Raw genomic sequence first — 22,187 nt, 5'->3', positions numbered from 1 at the left:
ACTAATCCACTGTACCGCCTATTAAAGGAGATTTTGTGTTTTTTGTGTCAAGTGTGTTTGTAAAACCCATCAAGCACCATGATGAGACTGGCTCTCATGAAGACCTTCCCAGGAATGCAAGACCAAAAGTTCATTAAGGGTTACTAGCCTCAGAAATCACCAATTTACAAACAGCACCTCGGATTAGAGCCGTTATGAAGCCTTTACATATCATAGGTAGTAGACACCTCTCAATATCAGCTGTACAAAGGAGATAATAGCATATTTAAAACGTCTTCAGTATTGTTTTATAGTGTAGAAAGAAATAAAAATCAGGAATTAGAAGGTGTGAAGAAGGTTGTGAAGACACGTTTGACCTCTGTCATTGCCCACAAAGGGTTTATAACAAAGTATTGAGATGAAATGTTGTTATTGACCAAATACTTATTTTCCACCATAATTTGCAAATACATTTTTTTTAAATCCTACAATGTGTATTTTTTTCCCCTTATTTTCTCTCTCATAGTTGAGGTATACCTATGATAAAACTACAGGCCTCTCTCATCTTTTTAGGTGGGAGCACAGTTGCTGGCTGACTAAATACTTTTTTGCCCCGCTGTATGCAGAGAGATAAATTTCTTTCATTAGACCCCGGCTCTTGGGTGTCAGTTTTCTTGCATCTGATGAAACTGCAGTATTTATGGCCAGGAAGAAAGATTTACAACAGAGTGTACTGTATCTACAGTCTTGTCCTAAGGTCTAGGAATACTAGAATATGGCAACTCCAGGCCTGCTGCCTCGTTTCATTCAGCCTGTGCAAACTTGCAAAATATAATTATATAAAAGGGCCAGTAGTACCTGCTTCTCCACTTTTTCACACCAGACCTGCAGCGTAGCGACGCATTACTGTAGAGCGTGCGTGGGCTTGAATCGCACAGTGCTGAAACTCTGGTTTGATGGAAGTCAGACCTCTGTCTAAAAATGACTTTGAAACACATTGGGTGCTGACCTTTACTGTGAGTCAATGACTAGCTCCAAATCCTGAAAATATGCTGAAAAAGAAAAGTTGATGGAGCAAGAAGATAAGAGACATAGGAGATGAAGGACATCATAGATAAGCCTGTGTGAGATTTCTTTAATCTTGTTTTGCCTAATATTATACATTTGCTATATTTGGAAATCTACTACACAGTACATTCATGACACTTGCCTTTCCGTTTTTTAATACTCTTAATTTAAGACTTGGTAGAACATAAAGCTGAAATGTTACTTTAATAATAATAATAATAATAATAATAATAATAATAATAATAATAATACAATCTGTAGACAATTAAGGGCTGCAAGAATAAATATAATATAAAATTAAATTGAATAAGATAACTCAATGAGTGGTCAATATTTAGAAGTGTAATCACTAATATTAGTAATAAAATAAAGTAATAAAAATAAAAAAAATGATAAATAAGAAAATAAATAAATAAATACATACATATATAAAAGAGACATTAAAATTTATTTTAATTCATTCTTTTCCCTAAAAACATGCACTGATTCCTCGAAACATTTATAAACAACCTGATAAAAAGTTGCGTGCCCTTTGTGCCACCAAAACAGGCCTGACCCCTCAAAGCATGGACTGTTCAAGAAGGTAGGCTGTGGTATTTGGCACCAAGACGTTAGCAGCTGATCCATTAGTTGTAGGTTACAGCCTCCATGGATTAAAGTTGTTTGTGCAGTACATCCCACAGATGCTTGGGTAGATTGATCTCTGGGGAATGTCAAGGTCAGATCAACACCTTGTCATGTGCTTTTTTTTTGCAGTGTGTTAAGGTTCATTATAGTACTGAAAGACTTTAGGGAATACGGTTTCCGTCAAGGGGTGTATTTGGCTTAGCAGCAATGTTTCAGTAAGTGATATGTGTCAAAGTAATAACCACGTGAACCTGAGGCTTCTCCACCAGCTTGCCTTCTTCCCATAGTGCATCCTGGTGCCATCTCCTCCCCATGTAAGAGATGCCACTTCCTTCCATTTCTCCAGGGTCCTGTTCTGTTGCTCACATGCTCAGTGTACAGTAGGTGCTTTTGGTGGTGGAAAGGGGACAGCAAGAGCACTCTGACCAGTCTGTGGTCTACACTTTTTTAGTGGGATCAGACCAGACGGGCAGACGGTGTTTGTTCAGTAAGCCTCGCTCGCCCATGACCCTGTCGTCTAGCCATTAAAACTACATACATCTTTATGATTGCCCATTTTTTCTGCTTTCAACACATCAATTTTGAGAACTGACTGTTCATTGGTGACTATTTTATCACACCCCTTAACAGGATTCAGTGTCACAATATAAATCAGAGTTGTTCATGTCATTTAAAGCAGAAAGGTCTTTGAGCCCATCCCATGTTAGCAACTGTAGAACAAGCCAAATATTCAATTTAAACAATTAAACATCTCCATCAATTATTTGCTGAGACAATGAACTTAGTTTTCAGTTTAGTTGTTTTTAATTGAAGGATAAATATGCTTTATTAGAGACATGGTTTTTGAGATGATTGACAGTTTTAGATATGACAGTTGAGTCTTAAAAAATTGCACATGGGTTTCAGGTTTTTTTGGTCAAACTCCTGTTTTTTTGGTCATCTCCCATCACATTTTTTTTTTTTTTTTTTTTTTGATATACAGTGTCTGGCCACCTGGAATTAACTAAGCAATCAGTTATAAATCTTGCGCTGGATAATCACTGCAGTGGTTAATATTGTTCAGCTGGCAACAAGTTATTTAACCTAAACTGATGCAGTGAATAGCTTTTAATTTCTTGAACCATGTCAGTCATGGAAAAGATGTTTGTCTGTATAAGAAGGGTCAATGTTATTGGCCTGTATCAAGCAAAAAAAACAAAACAACTAAGGAGATTGCTTAACCTACTAAAAGTAGCGTGATGAACCATCATCTTTGAGGAAGAAATGTGGTTGGAGAAACATGTTGACTACAAGTAATGGGAGTTTACTGTACATAAAGACTTGTAAAATCAAATCATAAAAAACAACATTAGAAGTGGCGACTATGTTTCACAGTGGAAGTAAGAACATTTCTACATACACAATGCAAAGAGAACTCAAGGAACTGGGACTAAACAGTTGTGTCGCCTTAAGAAAACAACTTATCAGTGGGAAAAATCAGGTTTAAAGATTCAGTGTGCTAGGGATAATGGACTTTGGAGACAGGTCATGTGGTGTCCAGAGTGATGGGTGCCTCAGGGACAGAAGAGAGAGGCAAATGAAGTGCACTTATTATGGTGCCTGGGGAGGAAAAGTTATGATCTGGGGTTGCTTCTGTTGGTCAGTTCTAGGTTCAAAAAATGTGGTCAGCTGACGAACTGTATGTACTGAGTGAGCATTTTTTTTTTCTCCAATCAATGGAGTTTTAATTCCCTGATGGCACAGGCATATTTCAGCAGGCTTAAATAGTGAAAGAGCAGTTCAGGGAGCATGAGAGAACATTTTCACACATGGCTTAGCCACCACAGAGTCCAGACCTTAACCACTGAGAATCTTTTGGGATGTCCTGGAGAAGACTTTATGCAGCGGTCCGACTCTCCCATCATCAATACAAGATCTTGGAGAGAAATTAATGCGACTCTAGATGTAAATAAATGTTGTGACACCGCATTAGTTATTTAAAATGATGCCACCACCGTAATCAAAGCCAAAGGCAGTTCAATGAAATATTAGTGTGTGCAACTTCTGCACGGGCAGTGTATATACATTTTTCATGTAGGCTGCCAATCACTGTGGCGTGTACGATACATATATAATTCAGTGGCCACTTCAAAATTTGTGTAGAAATGGATAGTGGCTAGTTTTTCTGCCGTATAGGTCTGGGGTTCTCAGTCTGGATCTGAGCTCGAGGTCCTAGCTGTGTGGTTTCCCTTATAGGTTATTTGGTTTCCATCTAAAACCTGAAGGCAGGTGGATTAGCAGCCCTTAATTTACCCGTAGGTGTGAGTAAGTGTGGGAATGTGTATATGCATGGCACCCACAGATTAGAAACCTTAAAGCTTGAAGTTATAATTAATTGCCACAAGAAAAGACTACAAAGAAGAACAAGGTATTTTTAAGAATGTGCGCATTAGAGGAAAAAAAACATTACTATGGCAGAATAGACAGTGGTTACGACTGCAGTTTTAACAAAGCAACCACAACACAAAAGAGATTCAGTGAGCGTGAAATTGTCCAGATTAAGAGTTGTCATATACGGTATTCTGCTAAGTATCGTACAACTCGTAGGCCAGAGAAAACGCTCATTATCATATACTCTCGACCATTCTGTACATACTGAACCATTATAAACAATACAAATCATGATGATATGGGACATGGTAAAATCATAGCCAGCCAAGCACATATAATTATTTTTGATTACTTTTTTTGCTTCTTGGGCAGTGAATGTTTTAAGCTTTTATGCTAATGATGTTTTCTAATTGTTTCCAAGTGAAAAATTCAGCTAATTATTTTGTAAAGTAGTCGGCTAGAGTGGCTTGCACGTCGTACTTCCTATGCAGATAAACTAAAACTGTGTGGTTGGAAAATGAAACTTTACATGTTTCCTTGTTGCCACATTTCAGCAACGGTTGCTTACAGCCAAGAGAGTTCATTTGAACATAACCTTCTACTAACTTCTAATCAGGAGTGTCGTGATGTGACTGAAGAGTGCTTGTTTGTGTCACAATTCAAACATTTAGTCGTACATTAGTTTGCTGAGTTGCTTTTGACCCGGAGTAGAAACAGACACTATGCCAAATACACAGCACAATTTACTATACAGCGACATGGCCCACAGATTAATTGTCATGATGAACCTAAGTCAAATTCTGCAATATAAAACAAACGTTTAAAAGTTGTCTTATTTGTTTATTTAAAGCCACCTCAATAACATGCAGGGTAAAATTTTTTTCTTTTTCATGCCTAGTGTTGCAATGTCTGTCGTTTCCAATAAGCACAAGTCAAATATGAACAACATACAGTTAGAAAATCAAAACACCCGTTTCAATGAAATAATTAAATTGGTGGCAGTTTTTCCCTTACGTATTTGTTCATATACAGTATATTTCAAATTAATTGATAGATCTTCTTTTGTCCCAAGCTGCCCAGTTGAATTGCATGTACAAGTCTGGCCGTAATGATGAAATGTAGGTTTAAAAATGAAAACTGCAAATGATCCTTACCCCAGTTGATGTGGATGTTGGTGATAAAAGCATAAGGAATGTATTTTGCTGTATTGTTTTCCTCATAAGTAGATTGTTAGGAGAAAAAGTGATTTTGTTGTGATCGTGATTGTATTATTATTATTATTATTATAAAAAAAAAAACTTTTTAAGATACTTTTTCTAAGGGAAGGGAGAAACATACACTTTGTGGACATACGTATTTCTCACAATCTTCGTTTCAATCCCAAAGGTGCTCGATAGGGTTGAGGTCAGGACTCCAAGTCAAGTTCCAGTGAAGTTCTTTCACACCAAACTCATCAAACCATCTCTTGATAGTTCTTACCTTGTGCACTGGAGTATAGTCAAGTAGAATAGGAAATGGGTCTTCCCCAAACTGTTGCCACAAAGTTGGAAGCATAGCATTATCCAAAATGCCTTGGTATGCTGAAGATTTAAGATTGCCCTTCGCTGAGGATAAGGGTTTGTCCATATACATAGTGTATTTCGGTTCAGGAAAGTTATACTGAGACAAGTACAGAACAGACACAGTAGACAATATACAAATTTAAGTACTTTATATATATATAAATATATATACAGTGGTGTGAAAAATTATTTGCCCCCTTCCTGATTTCTTATTCTTTTGCATGTTTGTCACACTTAACTGTTATTGCTCATCAAAAACCGTTAACTATTAGTCAAAGATAACATAACTGAACACAAAATGCAGTTTTTAAAGGAAGGTTTACGTTATTAAGGGAGAAAAAAAAAATCCAAATCTACATGGCCTTGTTAAAAAATAACTTAACTGTGGTTTATCAACCCTGAGTTCAATTTCTGTAGTCACCCCCAGGCCTGATTACTGCCACACCTGTTTCAATCAAGAAATCACTTAAATAGGAGCTACCTGACACAGAGAAGTAGACCAAAAGCACCTCAAAAGCCAGACATCATGCCAAGATCCAAAGAAATTCAGGAACAAATGAGAACAAAAGTAATTGAGATCTATCAGTCTGGTAAAGGTTATAAAGCCATTTCTAAAGCTTTGGGACTCCAGCAAACCACAGTGAGAGCCATTATCCACAAATGGCAAAAACATGGAACAGTGGTGAACCTTTCCAGGAGTGGCCGGCCGACCAAAATTACCCCAAGAGCGCAGAGACAACTCATCCGAGAGGCCACAAAAGACCCCAGGACAACATCTAAAGAACTGCAGGCCTCACTTGCCTCAATTAAGGTCAGTGTTCACGACTCCACCATGAGAAAGAGACTGGGCAAAAACGGCCTGCATGGCAGATTTCCAAGGCGCAAACCACTTTTAAGCAAAAAGAACATTAAGGCTCGTCTCAATTTTGCTAAAAAACATCTCAATGATTGCCAAGACTTTTGGGAAAATACTTTGTGGACCGACGAGACAAAAGTTGAACTTTTTGGAAGGTGCGTGTCCCGTTAAATCTGGCGTAAAAGTAACACAGCATTTTAGAAAAAGAACATCATACCAACAGTAAAATATGGTGGTGGTAGTGTGATGGTCAGGGGTTGTTTTGCTGCTTCAGGACCTGGAAGGCTTGCTGTGATAGATGGAACCATGAATTCTACTGTCTAACAAAAAATCCTGAAGGAGAATGTCCGGCCATCTGGTCGTCAACTCAAGCTGAAGCGATCTTGGGTGCTGCAGCAGGACAATGACCCAAAACACACCAGCAAATCCACCTCTGAATGGCTGAAGAAAAACAAAATGAAGACTTTGGAGTGGCCTAGTCAAAGTCCTGACCTGAATCCTATTGGGATGTTGTGGCATGACCTTAAAAAGGCGGTTCATGCTAGAAAACCCTCAAATAAAGCTGAATTACAACAATTCTGCAAAGATGAGTGGGCCAAAATTCCTCCAGAGCGATGTAAAAGACTCGTTGCAAGTTATCGCAAATGCTTGATTGCAGTTATTGCTGCTAAGGGTGGCCCAACCAGTTATAAGTTTCAGGGGGCAATTACTTTTTCACACAGGGCTATGTAGGTTTGGATTTTTTTTCTCCCTAAATAATAAAAACCATCATTTAAAAACTTCATTTTGTGTTTACTTGTGTTATCTTTGACTAATAGTTAAATGTGTTTGATGATCAGAAACATTTTGTGTGACAAACATGCAAAAGAATAAGAAATCAGGAAGGGGGCAAATAGTTTTTCACACCACTGTGTATATATATATATATATATATATATGTAATATAAATTTAATATAAATATAAATGTTTAAATAGGTATCATGTTACGGCTCAGGATCTCATGTCCTCAAGCTAAGTTGAAAAAAAAAAATGCTATTGACAGTAGAATTATTGATGTAGGTGTGTGAATTTTACTGCAATAAGTGATTAATAATAATCAGTGAGATTGACCAGCAAACTGAAAACAGTTATCATCACATGTATGTCTGTACATGTAGACAAAAATGCAAATGACTGGAACAGCTAATTAGTCACTTGGCTTCACGTTCATTTATTCACACGGTTATGTCATTTTTTCCACTTGATAAATGATAAAAGATCATACCCAATATTAATGCAACTTCTGACCTGAACTTTGTCATGCACTTCGGCTTAAACATATTATGTAAAAATGCAGACGCTAAGTTTACATGACATCTTGGTCACTAACAAGGTTTCCTGACTCTCCAGGTTTTGTCTCTCGTGTTTGTCCTCACCGTTTTGCCCTCAGCTTGCTCATTATTAGAAGGGAGTTTTGGTGGTTAAAATGCAATACAAATAAAAATTAAGATTCAAACTAGATGTTCCGTGCACCGAACTCTAGATTAAAAACACTACTCATTCATGGAAAGAATCGTTTTTCAACTTTATTTCGTAGTTGTAAAGCAAAGCAAACATCGATTTATGAAGGCATAAAGTCATCTGATGTAATTATGGCACCACTTCAAGTAATCGATCAAACCTTCCAACAAAACCAAAGAAATATATTTTTTTGACATTTCACCTTAAACCCAAAGAAAACAGATTATTTTTTTTACTATTTTTAATATTTATTTATCATATATGTATCACTTATCAGTTTTTATGTGTATATATATATTCATATTCATTCCAAGCATCATATCTGCATGTTGCACTGGTATCATGATCACATCGTATCTGTCCTGTCATATAAGGCTTGATTTATCTGGAGCACACAAAGTTTAATGAAAATATTGAAAGATTAAAAAAGAAAGAATTAATAATAATTGAAGAAAAAAAAAAGCCACAAAGGAAACCTGATTGCGTGCATTAGGGTAATAAATGAGAAACGTTCATCTGTTAACAAACAACAAATCATCAGTGTTGATGCATCAATGAGAAGGATTAGAAGAAACTTTAAGAATCATAAAAAGGGTGTAAAACAGGTTGAGCATGGTTTCTGAAGCACAATGCAAGGAGAGGGGAAAAAAATCAACACCACCAAAAAAAACAAACAAAAAAAATGTGAACCTCTGTGAGAGATGATGTGTAGTGCTTTGTTACTGTACGGACCCACAACATAATTTTAACGTCATTTTAAACAAAAAAAAAATATCACAAATAGAGATATAGTGTAGTATCGGTATGTAATTGAAACCACCCTGGTTTGACTCAGGCAAGTATGGATAGAAAACAAAAATCAAGAAAAACTTTTCCGTGAAGTCTCCTTTCTACTCAACATTCAATTTAAACTATCCACACCTATAGAATATATAGGATTAGTAAATTTGTATTATTTTGCATATTATTTAATGTGTATTTTTAAATATATGTGTATAATTATTTAACATAACTTACTGTATAGTTCATATATCTGCTTTATTCAATTTCTATTAATTGCATGTGGAACCCAAGCACTTAAATGCATCTCTTATTTTCTCACTTCACTAAGCACTTACTGTGTATTAATGCCAAGTGTTTCATTTCATCACTGGCTTGCATATTCGTACATATGGCCATATGCAGACATGGACATTTGTACTGACACGTCACTTATTAGCATGATATGAAAGGAAAAAGAAAAAGAAATCAAATAGTCATATTTGTAATTGATGTAAAGGTGCTGTGTTAGAGCAGACCTTGTGCAAAGCATCGATCAATGAGAATATATTCTTTATATAAGCATAAATTAAGATCCCATCCAACCCAGAGTATTATTTTTTTGTTTCTCTATTTTACCTGTTCATATCCGACACCAGAAAACCTGGAAAATGGAAATGATCAAGCAGCAAGACGGTGAGGTAAAGTATCACCCCGTAACCCTTCTAGATTCTCTGATATGTTCACGTGTGCCCTTCTAATATATCTCACGTGTTTTGTTAAATTCCAAACCAAACAAGGAAAAGACAGGAAAGGAAGAAAAGAAAAAGGGAAGGAGGAAGTGGACAGAATCCTCTCACTGGGGAACGGGGGAACGAGGAACGGGGAGGGGGGAGGGGGTTTCAGGAGACTCCACCGTGTGGCATCATGTTCACCTTCGCACAGTTTGCCGGTGCGCGTAACTACGAGGCTGATTGTCTTCTCACTCCTTACTCGGCTCACCCTTATCACTCGGACCATCTGAGGCGACAGAATGCAAACACGTCAGAAAGTACAAAGGAGCAGTCTTATGGAAGGAGGGATTTAATTAGCACAATGAAAAAAAAAAGCATTTCTAACATTGCTGTAGTAATACACTGTTTTAATTACTTTAATAAACGAATCTGCATGAGCAGCATGAAAAGCATGAAAAGATCACCTTGAACATCTTGGCGCTTCTTTTCATCCATCCATGGGACCATTATCATTGTATTTATTCCCATCTTTACAACCATGATACAGTAGGACCCCAGGTTAACATTCACACGCGCATTCATACACAACGGGGCATTTTGGGAACGCCAGTTAGCCTAATCTGCATGACTGTGGGAGAAAACCAGAGTACCCGGAGGAACCCCCCCAAGCAAAGGGGGGACATGCAAACTCCATAAACTCATAATAAGTTCCTTACTATTAGCTATTACTTTATTACTATATGGCGTAAAAACCTCAGGCTTCCACACAGTCAAATTTAGATAACCAAGGCAATGGTGGGATATCTGCCAACCCTGCTACCGTACAATATGATTTGATTTATCATCACTTAGATGATATGTGATGATTAAACATCTTTGGTGCAAGCGATGGTGTATTAATCTGTTCACCCAGCTAAGCGTAATCAAAACCTAGTTTTGCTCTAATTTAATATAGTTAATCAAGTGATTTAGTTCAGTCGATGTGTGGTAATTGGTTTAGCTCTTTTTCTTAACCTCAGGATGTTAAAGGATGATGACAGCGTGGCTCTGCTGCGATGGTAATCATTATCAAGGTACACAAGCTTTCATGTAACACTTATTACTTGACACACAGGCACAAAGGAATTCCAAGACAGATTTTCCAGCAGCATGATGAAATCCAACAACAGGTTAATCTGATCCTGCCGTCAGCAGCTGTGTGATGGTGGGCGCTTCAATGAGAGGACACTAAACTCATTTGAATACAATTTATTAAACCAGACACAACGTGTGCCGCTTCTGCACATTGAGTTTCCATGCTCTGCTGATCAGTCTAGCTTCTTAAACTGGCTGGAAGAGGGGCGGAGGGACATTCGTTATTACAATTAAACTGAAGTTAGAGATCATGTAGGTCGTGATTCTGCTATTGGGAAATGCTTATTGATGACACACTTTGGATAAGAATGGTTCGTTTTTTAACAACTGTTGTTGTTTTATCATCCAGTAAATAAAAGTAATAGACGTGTCAATCTGGCATCACTTTTTTTTTTTTTTTTTTGAAGGTTATGCTTCTTGATTAATTTTTTTGTCTTAGAATTCTTTTAGAGAGCTCCTATCTTAGCTTAAAAGTCCTAGCTGGGCATTCTAAACTAAAAGTGATTTAGGAAACTTCTCAGAGCAAGTCTGAGTAAGGAAAGTAAAAAAACCTTCTATCTTAGTGTGTTTGACCCTGTTGCTAGTGATCATGCAGCAATTCAAGGACTGTAATTGCTTGATAAATAATAACCTCTGAAAAGGTTTTGAAATGCGCTTTTTTGCGAAAACAGAATATACGATAATAGAACAGACAATGAAATCATGATGTTTGTATATGAGGAATTGTATACGTAATCATGACTACAGGCTGCTTATGCAAAATTTCTGTTATAGGCTTAATATCTTAAAAACAATTAAAACCGCCAAACATTGAAAATGTGTCTACTTTTGAAGCAACTGATTTTCACGCAGTTAAGTTCTTACATTTATTTACCATACTGATTTTATTACATGTAATCCATTTTAGACTGATGGGAGCAATATGGCTCAGATTTTACAAATTTATAAGATGGCAGGACTTTCTGTTTAAGTTGCACTTTTGGATGGTACTGTATGTAGCCAACAATCCAGGAAGTAAAAGAACAAGAAAACCAAATTGGACAGAAGAGCAGTGTTTAGCTTTACGTTCAGTGTTTGGAAAATATGTCTTCTTTCTGCCATTTTGTCCTCTGCTATAGAAACTCTTAAGCCTCTGAAAAGTCCTCTTTACTATTAACAATTTTTACCTTAGGAGTTTTTTTTTTTAGGTCTAAGATGTTTTGTGAATAATTTTTACCTTTACTAAGATTTGGTCCTAAACTTAAGGGGAAATTCTAAGAAAGTGTCATAATTCTAAGAATTTTCTTAGAATTTCGTCACTGGGAGCAACTATTAGGCTTAGAAGGCTTTGTGAATATGGGCCCTGAAATGGTTTTCTTAAGGGAAATGTCACCTTGTGGGGCAAACATACAAATATATATATATATATATATCCATATATATACACTTTGATCAACAGTGTTTAATTGGCTAATATTTATCCGGATCGGTTTACATGATTCATTTTTATTCTGACTGGAGAATTATTATTCTGATTATTAGTGGAATATTAGGATCTGTGTACACAGTTAGTTTTGTCTAACTTTATATTAAAGCACTGCTTTGTGCACAGAGCGTAAGATATTTTTTTAGCCTGTTTGGAAGGAGTCTCCAGTGTTAGCACTCAAAGATAACGTGAGAGGCCTGCAAAGGAGCAACTCTTTATATCTGAAAGAACCCCAGTATTACCAGGAACTAGCTTGTTTCTGTGATGAATAATTACAACATAACTAGTCGAAAAATTACTTTGGCCAAAAATAATTAGTTGATGCACATTATAAAAACTAATCAGTTTAAAAGCGATTGCGTATCATCTCAAGCCACATCGCAAAACCCTGCTAATTATTTTACTTATACTGATCTAGAAATTAGTTCTGTGTGATGTATTTATGTATAGCGTAAACTTTATGCTCTAGCCATGTCAGTTTTTTCCCCACGTTATAACATTACATTATCTTCCTCTTCACACTCCTCCGTCACACTGCTGTATGTTTCTCTAACTCCTTGACTTCTTTACTGTATCCAAATCAGGATGTGAAAAGTTCTAGTCCTGTAAAACTAATCTTACTCTAACCCCTGTAAAAAAAAAAAAGGCTTTCATATATATAAATAAAAAAAGAAAAAAAAACTAATTTACTGAATTGAATCAGACGTAATAGAATTGGGAATGTGCTAAATTGGCCCTGAGGGACTAGACTTGCTCAGCTCTGTCCTAATCTAATCACCGGTGCTCCATCCATCGGGCAGAGCTTCAGCATGAAAGACTCGCACTTTGAATGTAATATATTTTCTGGAAGGGAAATGTGTGAGCACAGTCCGAGTCCCAGGTTATACATTTTTGGTGATTTCAAACCTACGAATACAAACCGCAGTAATTACATCAAGACGGCCGCTGGAAGCAGTGGTAAAGTTTTGTTTAGCTGAACACTAGTTCCTCTCATGTCTTACATTTAAACCTGGTCATAGATTGAAAATGATTTATTTACTCACCATTTTTTTGGTGCAAGTGCTATATAAAGAGTGGTACTGTTGTATATTATATATTATACATTATACCAGGATGAAATTTGTTTTGGACTAAAAATAAATAAATTTGGAATGCCATTTGTGGCCAATCTTAAACACATACATATGACTATAAATTATCCAATAAATTTGTGCCCTCAGCTTTCTTTGAAACACTTTCCAAGGCAACTTAATTGGACGCAATGCTTATCTCAAGCAGTGAACATTTTTTTTTTTTATGGATAAAATATGAATTCAATTAAAATAATCTGTAAGCATAGGAAATGAGTGCTTGGTCAGCTTACCCTTCAAACCATGGCTGAATTTTCTTTACATCAAAATAGTTCATTAAGAACAGTGTGATAGACCATCTTACATCTTGTGCATACTAAAACGTCCTGGTCTTACTTTAGTATCTCCTGATTTATTTAAGTTTAATTAACTGTTGCAGGAACAAAAAAAAAAAAAAAAGGGGGAGAGTAATAAGATGGGCTGGATCAACTGTTATTCTGTACGCTGATGAATAATTATGAATCATGATTCAATTTAATTACATTTCCTCTTTTGATTTTTGGATAATGGGTTTGGGATTAAAGGTACAGTAAGTGGTCAGAAAACGCGATTAAAAACGCCAACGCGGATGCTCAAGTACTCAAGTAAATCTCGGTGGCTCAAACTTTGCGTAGGCAATCACGATAATCTTGAATGAGGGACTCAAAAATGAACCCAAGCACCTACTGTACAGTACATCACCAGACTCCCAAAAGGATTTATTTATTTATTTATTGTATTTATTTATTTAAATGATGTATTTTTACCTTTGGACTGACTGCTGTCTGTCTGAGTTGCTTGGTTTGTTTCTGCAAGGCTTTCATCCTGATTCGGTTTCATTTCATCTAATGAGAGACAAGAAGGAGAGACGAAAAAAAAAAGAAAAAAGTTAAGGCTGCACTATTTGCCCTGGAGTTGAATGTTTAAAAAAATAACTAGCTGGCCACTTAAGCTGTCTATTGGGATTTTGCTTTAAAATAATAGACCGAAGATGCCACCGGCTGTGCCTGGAGCAACGAAAACACACACAACTCTATCCATTACTTTTAATTAACATATACTTAGACTAAAATAATAATAAAAAGAAAGAAGAATAGCCCAATGGTTTTCTTTCGTTAATGTCCTTTCTGTATCCTAACACAAACGCTGCATGCAGTATACTCTCACAAGGATAGACAAAATACACATTTAAAAGACACTGGTAGTAAAAACCTTTTCGCTTTCCTGCTGTCTGTTTGTCTCCTTACACAGGATTAATAGACCATTAAGTGTGTTCACGATGTACAGGAGGGCAGCTAGAGTTTACATCATCTCCATGGAAGAGCTGAGCGCGCTGCAGCGTCAGCACCCTGAATTTGTTTAGCTGCTTTAGGTTTCATGTTCAATTTTATATTAACATCCAGGTTATTGTAATATTAATATATTATTTATATTATAAAAAAACATTGTATACATCTATTTTAGAGGAAAAAAAGAAAGCAATAAAGGAAAACACTTCACTTAAGCACCTTCTGCACACACACACACACACACACACACAATGAAACAATACAGTATAAACGCCAAACAAGCTTTTCAAGGTAACAAAAACAAAAACAAAAAAAAACACTTGAAACGTGAAAACTGTCTTGGTGCTTGTGACGAGCAGAAGTAATGACCGTTCAGACAGCCTCAGGAAAATAGACACACACACTCCGTCCGTACCTTCAGGCTTGCTAAGATCCAAAGTTGTGTTTTTCTCCTCGCTTTCAGCACCTGTAACACACAATAACAAATATTGATAAGATGATTATCCATTATAGCAGATGATCGGTTGATTTGCTGTCCATTTTAAGCTATTGATTATGAAAAATAGCAATCGATGATTTGAATTGTTAGAATGAACTAAAAAAAGCCAGGGAAATGTTGTGTAGAAGAAACACGTGTAAACTCCAAGGAACATGTATGTATCTCATGCAGATACAGTGGGGCGAAAAAAGCATTTAGTCAGCCAGCAACTGTGCAAGTTCTCCCACTTAAAAGGATGAGAGAGGCCTGTAGTTTCATCATAGATATACCTCAACTATGAGAGAGAAAATAAAATAAAAAAATCCAGAAAATCACATTTTTAAAGAATTTATTAGCAAATTATGGTGGAAAATAAGTATTTGGTCAATGACAAAATTTCATCTCAATACTTTGTTATAAACCCTTTGTTGGCAATGGCAGAGGTCAAACGTTTTCTGTAAGTCTTCACAAGTTTTTCACACGTTGTTGCTGGTATTGCAGATCTCCTCTAGAGCAGTGATGTTTTGGGGCTGTCGCTGGGCAACACGGACTTTCAGCTCCCTCCAAAGATTTTCCATGGGGTTAAGATCTGGAGACTGGCTAGGCCACTCCAGGACCTTGAAATGCTTCTTACGAAGCCACTCCTTCGTTGCCCAGGTGGTGTGTTTGGGATCATTATCATGCTAAAAAACCCAGCCACGTTTCATCTTCAATGCCCCTGATGGAAGGTGATTTTAAATCAAAATCTCACGATCAGTCGTCCTGGTCCCTTTGCAGAAAAACAGCCCCCAAGCATGATGTTTCCACCCCCATGCTTCACAGTAGGTATGGTATTCTTTGGATGCAACTCAGCATTCTTTCTCCTCCAAACACGATGTTCTATTTTGGTTTCATCTGACCATATGACATTCTCCCAATCCTCTTCTGGATGATCCAAATGCTCTCTAGCATTTGAGTCCCTGGCGGCGCAGTGTGTTACTGATGGTAGCCTTTGTTACTTTGGTCCCAGCTCTCAGCAGGTCATTCACTAGGTCCCTCCGTGTGGTTCTGGGATTTTTGCTCACAGTTCTTGTGATCTTTTTGACCCCATGGGGTAGGACCTGTATTAATGGCATCTCAAATAGATGCCATTAATACAGGTAATGAGTAGAGGACAATGTGTAATTTTTATTTTTTCTTATTTTGTCTCTCATAGTTGAGGTATACCCATGATGAAAATTACAGGCCTCTCTCATCTTTTTAAGTGGAAGAACTTGCACAATTGGTGGCTCACCAAATACTTTTTTGGCCCACTGTAGCTCAACCTTGTGACCTAGCTACAGCTGATTAAACAGTGAGTTGTATTTTATATTAGAGTTTTCTGCTCTTGAAAAAAGTGACAATTGTAACTTCTCTCTTAATTTGTTGTGTGTTCTGATTGCTCAGATCCATAAGATCCTTTGTTTGCCAAATGAAGAACATGTTACGAGGGATACTATAGAATAGACTTTCACATTTTCGGTCCATCTTTTTTCGCTGTCATTTTCAGCTCCTAATAAGGAGAGCTGATAAAAACACAACAAACCATGTCTGGGAAAAACAGGACGAGTCTGGAATCTCAATCGATGCCGTGGCCCTACGTGCTCACGATGCACCAGTATGCCTTCCGATAGAAGCAAATTGGCTATGTCTCTAATTTGGCTTCTGCTCAGATGAAAACATGAGGCATATCATTTGGCGAGACGGCATGTGGCGTATACAAAGAAACATGAGCATGAAATTAGCATTAGGACCTTCAAGGCTTTCAGCAATAACTCTGACTAATGAAGTAAAAATGATATTATGTTAACAAGAAAAGGAAAGTTTGTGGCCAAACTAGAGAGCTTTCAAAAGTGGAGCCTGAAAGTCTTGAGGGTTTGGAATGGTTTTTAATTGTTTACGCTTTGTCAGAGCCGCTTCTAAGAGGCATCTGAAACGAACTTCGGGAAAGCCCTGAGCGTTGGTATTTCAGAGCGGTAGGAGGATCTTAGCCGTCTATCCAACAACAGGCAGTTAGTAAACAGCGAAGTGTGAGGTGTGGATGCATACAAAAGGAGCCAGCGCTTCAACTGAGATTGGAACGTTGCACATTTTGCCGTGGAGGATTATACAGGACTGCTTCGTCTGGATGCGTATTTAAAAGCAAAAATCAATCTTTCGAATTTTAATCAAGGCTTGATTAAAGTAAAATGCTTGTATGAGTCTTTTGCTTCATGATTTGAATGTAATTAGGTAAAGTACTTAAAAATATTTATCGTAGTTAGTGGTTAATTAAGCTAAGACCAAAAACACCGATTCTGTAAAAACAGCTTTGATTTACTTCTAAGAAAGTGAACCTAGTGTACTTTGTCATTTTCAAAATCATTTCACCATTTTTTACAAAATCATAAGTATCATAATAAAACAAAAGAAAGGATTGTCAATCTTTTAATTGGTTAATAAATAAATAGTTTTGTTAATTACAGTACAAGATATTTTTGTGGCAGCCAGGAGACGCACTTAAATGTTAAATGTACATGGAAGTTTCAACCGTTCTGTGTTTAAAGTTGTGACAGGGCTTGGTGCGTGTATAAAGGGTAAAATATTGAAACTTCGTAAAAAGAAATATTATAAACGGTTTTTAATTGTCTCTACTTTATATTTGCACGTTTTTTTCTTTGGTTCTGTAACATTAGTTTTCCCACTGAGGGGCAAATACAGGTACATCTTATCTTATCTTATACACTTCAGTTTGTTTGTCTGGGGAACCCTGTGTATCCTTTCTAGGAACGTTTATAAACAGAACTCCTTAGGAAGCTCCTCTTATCCAAAGAACCTCCTCCGGTGACTCCTCCTTGGAGATCGGCTGTATCTTAAATGTGCTCGAAATTGGAATAATTAAATCAGGGATCATATTCAGAAAAGAATAACAATAAACCTTAAATTAGCATGGAACTTGCCTTCATTTAATCAGACCGAACAAAGCCTCTTAGCTGGTTTCGGCCAACAGGGCACAACTACTTAGCTTGAATCAGTCGGGCTTTCCCTTTACTTAATCTGCTTGCTTGTAATAAAAAGCAGTTTGCAATAATGAGAATTTGAAAGCTCGTTAAAATCCCCTTTATGTGGTCGGTACTTTTAGAGTAATTTCAGGCCCCCGTCTCACCACAGTAGGTGGATAGCAGGGGTACATAAGTCATATTCATACTCAGACAAGCAGAAAATTAGATCTGCCGTCTTCCATTTGTTCTCGAGATAGTGGAAGCTACAGGATGTGTGTTGTTAGTCAGCACCAACTGACTGCATCACACAAATAATGAGCTGATGTGCCAAGAGAGAGCCAACATCTCTTATGGACTTGGTTCATGGGGTCAAGCTCAATGGCATTGTTACAGGCGAGCGGATACGATTTAAGGCGGGGCTGTATACGAAGATTTAGGAGCTTTAGAAAAGTTTGCATCGTTTGTCTTCTTCCTGATGAGTCGTACCTGTGCTGAGGTTCAGAGGTGGGAAAATGATAGATTTGTTTTGTAGCTGAAGAAGCAAGTAAAAGCTTCAGTGTGTTATCTGGTCTCATGTGTGCATTGCATAGGAACCTAATAAATGAAGCAACAACAACAACAAAAGTGTGTGTAGGTAACATGACATGCTCATATAGGAGACACATTGAGTTGAAACTTAGCTACCGAGTCAATAACCAGTAGGTTATTTTCACTCCCCTGGGCAACTACAGACATATAAGCTTTATGAAATCTGCAGTAACTAATTTCTCAACCTTCTGGCCATTATTAACAAAGCCACCATACACTAGATGAACTGTTACAGCCTTGTTACTTATTAATATTAAAATGAGAGTTGATGATTTCCGCAGTTGAAGCCTGGTGACGCTCACTATTTATTCCACCCAGACTGTATAGTTTTATCAGACTTACATCGCCAATGTTGAATCGGACTCCCAAAGGTAATGTGTCTAAATGCGTAACATTTCATGCAAACAAAAGAATCAATAAAAAGCTTGAGAGAGAGAGCTAATTAAACACAAACACTCCACTAAAACGTATTGCTATCATAAAGACTGATCAATATAATCTCTGCCTTAGATGATGATCACTCATGAGTGACAGCTGGTTATTTTATAACTCCATAAATTATTGAGAAAAGAGGGAACGACAGTACATACAGTACAGTAAAGTTGTAACAAAAAGGCGTTTTTAAAATCCAAAGTGGAGTCAAGGTGGTGAGATGAATTCAACACCCACGACATGATTTACTAAACATTATAGTCACTTAAAGAATGGAGATTATCTGGGCAAATGAGCACTGCCTAAGAGCCGATATTAATAGTATAGAAATCAATTTATTTAACAGACACGCTAAGCCTTTAAACATCTGTATTCTGATATTCAGGTGTGATCAAGTCCCACCCAAGTTTCTGTGCACAATCTATCCCATTTGCACACTTTATATGAGAGCGTATAAATCAGATCCTGGCTTCTGAGCTTTTCTATTATAAGTAACGTTAACTATTAGGTAATAGAGCAATTTCCTGTATAGCTAATATTCAGTAATTCAATCCTGCTAACGCGTAAACAGCTTGAGAATAAAGCGCACCTGAAACTACTTATCAAATACAGCTGCAGCCACTCTCACTTCATCTAAGCGTGCTTAAAAGAGAGCGTGCCACCCACAAACGCACTCACACACTCCCGTACGGGCCGCTAAAAGCTGAAGCAGCCGGTTAAGAGGGCACTATAGCGCTGTCACTGACTCACTCTTACATCAGAGTGATCACGAGTTCCCTGCCATCAACATCACTTCATTTTGTGATGATATCTTTTAAGAGAGTCAAACCCGAATGAAGCAATGACTTGGGGAGGAAAAAATTGTATTAAAAAAAAAGATCAGTGGTCTGTACTGGTTATACTAACGGGGTTGAGTTAGAGATTTGCCTTGTTGGATTTCATTACAATGAACTTTATGAATACATTTCTAATGATATCAGCGAAACTGTTATGGTTCCTTGAGCCTATGGATTTTGAGAGAAATATACGGTATAGTGAGTCATGTACAGTATAATGAGTCTTAGTCAAAAGCAGGAATATACTAGGAGCCTGTATTAGAATCAGTTATGGTTGGTTTTAATGTTAATTGGGAATGCTCAACCAATTCCACAATTACGTAACCATCTTACTTTTAAAATTGTTAAATCATTATGGTTCAGCCTTGAAGCACACGCTCTCTTTATAAGCATAAAAGCAGGGGTAGCTTAGTGGTCCAGGTGTTGGAGGTTTCTCAAACCCCTGGATCACCGAGCTGCTGGACCCTGGAGAAGTTCGTCAACCACGCTGATGTATAATAGGATAAATGTAAGTCGCTCTGCATAAGGGCATCTCCCAAATGGCAGAAATTTAAATGTCAAAATTTCAAACATTATGTAGGAGCACATACAAACTGTAGTAAGCCCTGCACTAACATATCGTTAGCTTTTTGGTTTGAACCACACAACCTGTATGATGGTTATTATTGGACTTTTTCTGTCATTTCTACTTTATTTGGACAATGTGGGTTTAGCCTGTTCACCTCTCTTCTAAAGACGGTCTGAAAAATCGGCAATTAAGATGGCTGTGGTGGCTTAAAGGGTTATGGCTCTGGATTAATGATGGAAGTGTGTGTGTGTGTGGGGGCGCAATTTGGCGATGCTGTAGCATCGCCAAATTGCCATTGTTGAGATCTTGAGCAAGGTCCTTAATGCTGTCTCTGAGCTTTGACCCCAAAAAACACAAAAAAAATCATTCCCCTATGCTACAAATTGAATTTTGATATGTCCAAACATCTGTAGACACATTCGCATCAAACTCATATTTTGGTTTTCCCAAAATTCTGCCATAAGGTTGGAAGCACACTATTGTATATAATTTCCCTTAATTTGCTTTGGCATTAGAGTTTCCCTTTACTGTATCCAAAGGGCCCAAACATCAATGACGTTCCAGCATATCAATGAAACTTTGCACAAAATAATCTCCTGATGATATATATATATATATATAATTTTTTTATCATTATTATATATTTTTTTATTGTTATTGCAAAATCAAGCAGGATGTTAGCAACAGCAGAAGCCAAAAAAAACCCCCAAAACTACCCATTTCTTAAACACCGCTTACCCCTGGTAGCCCATTTATACCCAACGGCCTAGATTACAACTCCTTGGTCACACTGCCTGGGTTTACGAATCTCTAATGAGGTGACTGGTAAATGTAGGTAGTTATTCTGCAAACTATCAGAGCTTGGACTATGTGCTCTCCTTTCATGCACATTTCATGCTCTCTGACTTTCAGCTTATCTAGCCGCAACAAAGAAAACAGAAACGCACCGGGGACAGAAAATGCATGTAATCAAACCAGTGACATGTGACTGGCACCTCCGAGGATCCCTTTCAGACCTGACTCTCAGGGTTAATCGAAAAGTCTTCCTTTAAAACGAGCACAAGGCGCAATGCTTTGAGGCAGTCACAAAAACCCATCATGCGTGTATTGAACAAAGTCTGCTCGATATCTCACCAGGCAATGAAGAGCTGGTTATAACCTTTCACATGGGGCACAGTATCTAGGAAAGATCAGCATGGTTTTTGTGGCGAGCAGAAATACAGTTTTAACAAGAGACCTCTTTGAGCGGGCGTGATGAACAAAAAGCAGAAATATTGATGTTTTACTCATCAGAGCCTAGTGGTCCATGAGACTTACAATCGATGGTAACCTTCGTGTTAACACCGACTGTCACATCCTTGTCATACCGCGCGCGGGCTGTCCGCCTAAGACACAATGACAACCTTTTTATAAAGGCTGGGTTACAGGAAAGGGAAGCAGGTACTGTACCACAGGTCCGAAAATGATCAGATTTATACAGAATCTAAACAAATAGTATTCAAATAAGGAAAAAAACCTGCTGTCAAATATTTTTCCACTTTTACTTTATGTCATTTGGACATAATTAACACTTTATCATTAAATAAATCACATATTTATTATATTAATGCAAACGTTTGAATAAATTATGGTTTCTATACTAACAAAGGGTTCACAGGGATTTGTACGGCAGACACTACAACAATCATAGGGTAAAAAATAAACAGATTAAAAAATGTGCTCTTATGTAACGAAGAGCAATCTTTGATATAGAGAAACATTTTGTAAGTAACCCGTAGAGAAGGAGTTTCATGGGATCTGTGTTTTGTTTTCTTTGCAACATGAGAGCGGCTT

The 22,187-nt window shown here is 37.3% G+C and overlaps 1 protein-coding gene across 3 annotated transcripts in view; it reads right to left on the bottom strand.

The window, feature by feature from the left end:
- Positions 1-8,006: 8,006 nt before the first annotated feature.
- Positions 8,007-22,187, bottom strand: part of macrod2 (mono-ADP ribosylhydrolase 2) — a 617,779-nt gene continuing 603,598 nt past the window's right edge. For all 3 annotated transcript variants that reach the window (XM_053502322.1, XM_053502324.1, XM_053502323.1), the window contains 3 exons: positions 14,869-14,919; positions 13,932-14,009; positions 8,007-9,742 (listed from right to left, as the gene is read on the bottom strand). In XM_053502322.1, the coding sequence (XP_053358297.1) occupies positions 9,705-9,742; positions 13,932-14,009; positions 14,869-14,919 (167 nt within the window). In that variant the 3' untranslated portion in view covers positions 8,007-9,704. The remainder of the gene's footprint in view (positions 9,743-13,931; positions 14,010-14,868; positions 14,920-22,187) is intronic.

Source organism: Clarias gariepinus, chromosome 8 (genome assembly GCF_024256425.1).
Source record: "Clarias gariepinus isolate MV-2021 ecotype Netherlands chromosome 8, CGAR_prim_01v2, whole genome shotgun sequence".
In the NCBI taxonomy this organism is placed as follows: domain Eukaryota; kingdom Metazoa; phylum Chordata; class Actinopteri; order Siluriformes; family Clariidae; genus Clarias; species Clarias gariepinus.
The sequence above is the reverse complement of the archived record's forward strand: the minus strand, read 5'-3'. Positions and strand labels throughout refer to the sequence as shown.